The 5,047-nt window shown below is 37.9% G+C and overlaps 1 protein-coding gene across 2 annotated transcripts in view; it reads left to right on the forward strand.

The window, feature by feature from the left end:
• Positions 1-4,684, forward strand: part of abcd4 (ATP-binding cassette, sub-family D (ALD), member 4) — a 6,290-nt gene extending 1,606 nt beyond the window's left edge. The window contains exons 4-18 of one of the 2 annotated variants that reach the window (XM_016524271.1): positions 549-688; positions 803-919; positions 1,104-1,229; positions 1,377-1,427; positions 1,500-1,594; positions 1,996-2,117; positions 2,233-2,324; positions 2,914-3,006; positions 3,244-3,449; positions 3,540-3,653; positions 3,811-3,860; positions 4,004-4,056; positions 4,141-4,217; positions 4,328-4,443; positions 4,551-4,684. In XM_016524271.1, coding sequence (XP_016379757.1) covers positions 549-688; positions 803-919; positions 1,104-1,229; positions 1,377-1,427; positions 1,500-1,594; positions 1,996-2,117; positions 2,233-2,324; positions 2,914-3,006; positions 3,244-3,449; positions 3,540-3,653; positions 3,811-3,860; positions 4,004-4,056; positions 4,141-4,217; positions 4,328-4,443; positions 4,551-4,619 — 1,521 coding nt within the window. In that variant the 3' untranslated portion in view covers positions 4,620-4,684. Of the gene's footprint in view, positions 1-548; positions 689-802; positions 920-1,103; positions 1,230-1,376; positions 1,428-1,499; positions 1,595-1,995; positions 2,118-2,232; positions 2,325-2,913; positions 3,007-3,243; positions 3,450-3,539; positions 3,654-3,810; positions 3,861-4,003; positions 4,057-4,140; positions 4,218-4,327; positions 4,444-4,550 lie in introns of those variants that run through there. The other variant, XM_016524266.1, reaches the window with a different exon arrangement.
• Positions 4,685-5,047: the final 363 nt, after the last annotated feature.

The raw sequence follows: 5,047 nt of genomic DNA on the forward strand, positions 1-5,047 counted from the left end.
AAGTAAGCCTATGGGTGAGACTTCCGGTTCATTAGCCGCTATAGGTAAATAACGAGGAGAATAACAATGTGCAGTAAACGGTCAAACTGTTTGCTCTACAAACCAGTGTGTTCATAATTAAGATAATACATTAAAATAATATGATAAGACACACCAATATCAAGCAGCAAAACGAACTATTTTGTTCAGTTAAAAATAGCTGGACGGAGTGGACGCAGATGAGACCGGAAGCCAGACCGATAGAATTTGCAAATGGCCGCGCCCATTTTTACGACAAGAAAAAGGTGGATAGTGGAGGTCAAAACAATAAAAAATAAAATTGACTCACAACCATCAAAATCTTAATAGAAAATTTGTAATCACATTCCATAGGGTAACCAGTATTTACAACAACTGAACATTTGAAATGGTTTAAATTGATCAGCAACATAACAGAGCTAGAAGGAATGTACTACACTTGTATTATAGATACTATATATAGCTTTGGATAAATGTGTCAGCTAAATACTCATCATAAATCACTATTCCACAATAAATCTGTTCCTCAGTTTAAGAGTCTGGGCCAGTACATCTCCAGTCTGCTGTATGTCAGCTGGAGAAAGTCTTTGACTGAAGAACTCCATAGCACATACTTCAAGGGACGTGTTTACTACACCCTCAACGTACTGTGTAAAGACATCGACAACCCGTAATGTATTCACACAACATTCATTTACAGTATGTAGTTGCATTTCATTACTTAAGAAGATTAAATCTACTCTGTTAATGGTTTGTTTTGTGTTTGTGTTTGTGTCACATCCAGAGACCAGCGCATCAGTCAGGACGTAGAGAGGTTATGTAAACAGATGAGCACTATGGCGAGTCGACTTCTCATTTCGCCGTTCACCGTGACCTACTACACCTATCAGTGCTTCAACAGGTCAGAGGGATGTTGAGTGTGTTTATTTGTGTTTGTAATCACAGAATCTAAACATAGGAATCAATCTATGCAATTAATGCCAGTGAAATATTCTTGCATCTTTTTGTCCATCTAGTTTTGCACTGAAAGATTTGGTAGGATAACTTATCTTATTTGAGTTTTTCTTACCTTTTTGGTGCTGCAGTGCCGGCTGGATTGGATTTGTTAGCATCTTCGGCTACTTTGTGGCTGGAACCATCATCAATAAGATCTTGATAGGACCCATCGTATCCATGCTGGTTGAGCAAGAAAAGTTGGAGGGAGATTTTAGGTAGACCTATACAAAATGACAAAATTACATTCAGAGATGCTGAAGCAAACGTCACATGCTTATGGATTTTTGGTGGATCAGATTTTATTCTCTGGATGATTGCAGCTCTATTTCAGCAGTTCTCTTTTGCTTTCCATGTCCTTCTAGGTTTAAACACATGCAAATTAGAGTGAACGCCGAATCTGCCGCTTTCTACAGGTTGGTATGCACTTTTAGATTTGAGTTTTTATCTAATCACAAAGCAGGAGATCATTTGTTGTTTTTGTTCAGGGCAGGTAAAGTGGAACACATGCGGACTGACCGGAGGCTGCAGATGCTCTTATCCACTCAGAGAAGCTTGATGAACAAAGAGCTCTGGCTTTACAGTAAGGACTCCTGAATTAAATTGGCATTCAGAAGATTGTGTATATAAAATTTTAGTGAAATAAATTAAAATTAGTGAAGTATTCCTCACTGCTGTTACTGTGGCAGAAGAGAAAGCTCATTTCATGCACCTAAAGTTGGCATGAAACAAGTTGCGATCGTCTTTTCTTTCCTATTATGACGCATATCTGAGTGAAACAGCGTCTCGAACAAGAAAAAAAAAACACTGCAGTATTTCATAAATAAGAATTGTCCATTTTGATTTCATGGTGACTTTGTGATTTGACTTTAAATGTGTCATTTTGCAGGCATTAAGCTGCTTTATCAACCTTAGTATGAAATAATAAAGTCCCTCTGTTCTGTTCACTACAAATGCTTATTGTTTTGCTTCTTTTCATTTCAGTTGGAGTAAACACCTTTGACTACCTGGGCAGTATCCTCAGCTATATAGTGATCGCGATCCCCATCTTTGCTGGAGATTACGACGGCCTGACACCTGGAGAACTGAGTGCTCTTGTCAGTAAGGTGAGTCACTTCAAACTGTATTTAATGTGGTGGACTTTAAGACAAACACAAGTGTTTCTGCTCTGAGTGAGCCTCTGTTGTACACAATAAGATGTTAATCACATGTCTCTTTCAGAATGCTTTTGTCTGCATCTATCTGATAAACTGCTTCACGCAGCTCATAGATCTCTCAACCACAGTGTCTGATGTCGCTGGATACACGCACAGGTGAGATGCACTAAGACTGCTTAAAAGCACTTATTACACGGCTGTGTGGAATACTTGATTCTGATTGGTCAATCGCGCCATCCAGCGGTATGTTATTCCCCGATAACAACCGCCAAATTGAATAACACACCGTTCATCCGGGTACTACGAGTTATCTTGACCGGTACTACTTATATGCTTAACAAGTCACTCCGCTATCATTGACTGTCTGGCGCCATCTTGTGACTGAAAACACTTAACCACCGCGTGTTACAATGGAAGACTTCAGCATTAATTTCAACATATATGGTAAAAACAAATCTTTTTAGCCGTGTAATAAGCGGGATAATGTACATCCAGCCGGTTGTTATCTCAGAATAAACCCTGATCCCTGATCCTGATCACCCTGTCGGGGTTTATTAGATGTGTGACCCTGGACCAAAAAAACAGTCTTAAGTCGCTATATATTTGTATTAATATTTGTATTAATAGACAAAAATACATTGTATGGGTCAAAATGATTGATTTTTCTTTATTGTGCATCAGTGTTATTATGATTGTTCGTTGGTTATTCTAAAAATAGTCTGCTTTCTCTTTCTTTTGGTTCCAGAATTGGAGAACTGCGGGAAGTGATGGCAGATATTGCCAAGAAACAGTGTGACCAGGATCAGTACGATCCACTTTCAAAGGATGAACCTTACAGGTAATTTAAAACTAACTGAAAGTAATTTAGGATGCAAGTACCAACAAACAATATTGGTTCACAGTATTTCAAGACTCGAACTCAAGATCTAATACAGATCTAAAAGAGTGCCCTGTAGAGGTAGTCCTGAATGCACAGGACTGCACAATGATATACTATTATAGTTTTTGTTAATATTTTGTATTAGGTTTATTTATGTTGGTGATATTTGTAACAATAATAATAATTCTCTATCAGTGATCGGGAGCTTCAAAGTGTCCCAGCAGACACAGCGTTTGTGCTGGACCGTCTCTCCTATAAATCACCCATCTCAGTGGAGCTGCTGGTGAAGGATCTGACCCTAAAGATCAGTCAAGGAACGCACATGCTTGTGGTGGGAAACACGGGAACGGGGAAGACCTCTCTGCTCAGGGTCCTCAACGGCCTGTGGGAACCATGCAGTGGTACATGACAGAAATCACAGAAGATAAAAGGATCAGATACAGATGTTGCAAATATGAATTGTTGAATCATACTGTTTTTCTGTTGCTCAGGTTCTGTGGAAATGACCACATGTTTTGGACCGAGGGGTGTGCTTTTCCTGCCACAGAAAGCATATCTTACTGATGGCACTCTCAGAGAGCAGGTGAGAGATGTATTACAACTGTGTATGAAATGTGTTATAACAATAAACTTGACTTTTTTGGCAATGCAAACTTGTCAAGATCTTGAAAACATTGTTGTGCCAATTAAGTGACACACTTCTGTGTGTCACTGATTATGATGACATTTCATACTTTTAACCAATATAAATTCTTCTTTTAGGCTCTATAGATGATGAACGAATACTAAAATACCTGGAACTTGTTGGTTTGGTAAGACTTAACTGATACTGTAATGTCTATTATTGATTTTAAAATATGGTCACTAAGGATGTTTTGAGTTCAATACGCTTTCCTCTTTATATTTTCCTGTTTTGTTTTGTAAGTAGCATGTCTTTGTGTATTTTGTATGTTAGTCGAATCTACTGACCAGAATTGGAGGACTGGATACAAAAGTAGACTGGAACTGGTGAAAAATGAGTATTAATATCTTGAATATAAAAATTGTGTAAGTTTTAAGAACATAAAAATGAAATTCCCTCGTTTTTCACAGGGATGATGTTTTATCGCCAGGAGAAATGCAGAGGCTTTGTTTTGCTAGATTGTTTTACCTGCAGCCCAAATATGCAGGTCAGTTCCTGCATAGTCTCATCAAACTTCCTGAAGTTTTAATTACTATAATCAGCCAGATGATCCCATTCATGTCCTGTGTCATGAGTAAGACATGCAGTTCGTTTCAGTACTGGATGAAGCCACTAGCGCTCTGACTGAGGAGGCTGAGGGTCAGCTCTATAAGGCCTGTAAACAGCTGGGAATGACCCTCATCAGTCTGGGTCACCGTAGCACTCTGAAAAAGGTGATGATCTATGACCTTTACACATTCACTAACACAACATGGCAAACATTATTGTAAACTTTTGTATGGCCTGTACTTAGAATTCTTTATTTGTGCTCTTTAAACAGTATCATGATATCATGCTGCGACTGTGTGGAGGTGGCCAATGGGAGCTCACCAAACTCAAAGAGGCGTGAACCTTCAAACTTACACCCTTTAGAAAGAGAAAATATTGGTCCGTTTTGTGGTTATGGGGGCATTCATGCTTGAGACTCTAGAAATCTTGTTTACTTGACAGTGTACAGTCTACTGAAGTTCCTGATACACTAATGCAAGTCTTTTTGCTACTGTTTGTCTCAATTTACTTTTCATATAGCAATATATAAGGTTTTTTGTTATGCAAGTATATGCTGCTTCATTCAACCTTTATTGGTTGTTTCTTGCCAAATGGATTTAGAAAAAAATGGATTTTTGTAATGAAGGACATTTAAGAGTATTTCAAGAATCATTTTAGATAAAGTGCCTATAGAATGTAATTCAAATATATATTTTATAATATTTTATTAACATGACTGATATTAAACTATTAATGTATTTAACTATTAATATGTTTGGCTGCATTTAT

This window comes from Sinocyclocheilus rhinocerous, unplaced genomic scaffold (assembly GCF_001515625.1).
Source record: "Sinocyclocheilus rhinocerous isolate Xijiao unplaced genomic scaffold, SAMN03320098_v1.1 scaffold1694, whole genome shotgun sequence".
NCBI lineage: Eukaryota > Metazoa > Chordata > Actinopteri > Cypriniformes > Cyprinidae > Sinocyclocheilus > Sinocyclocheilus rhinocerous.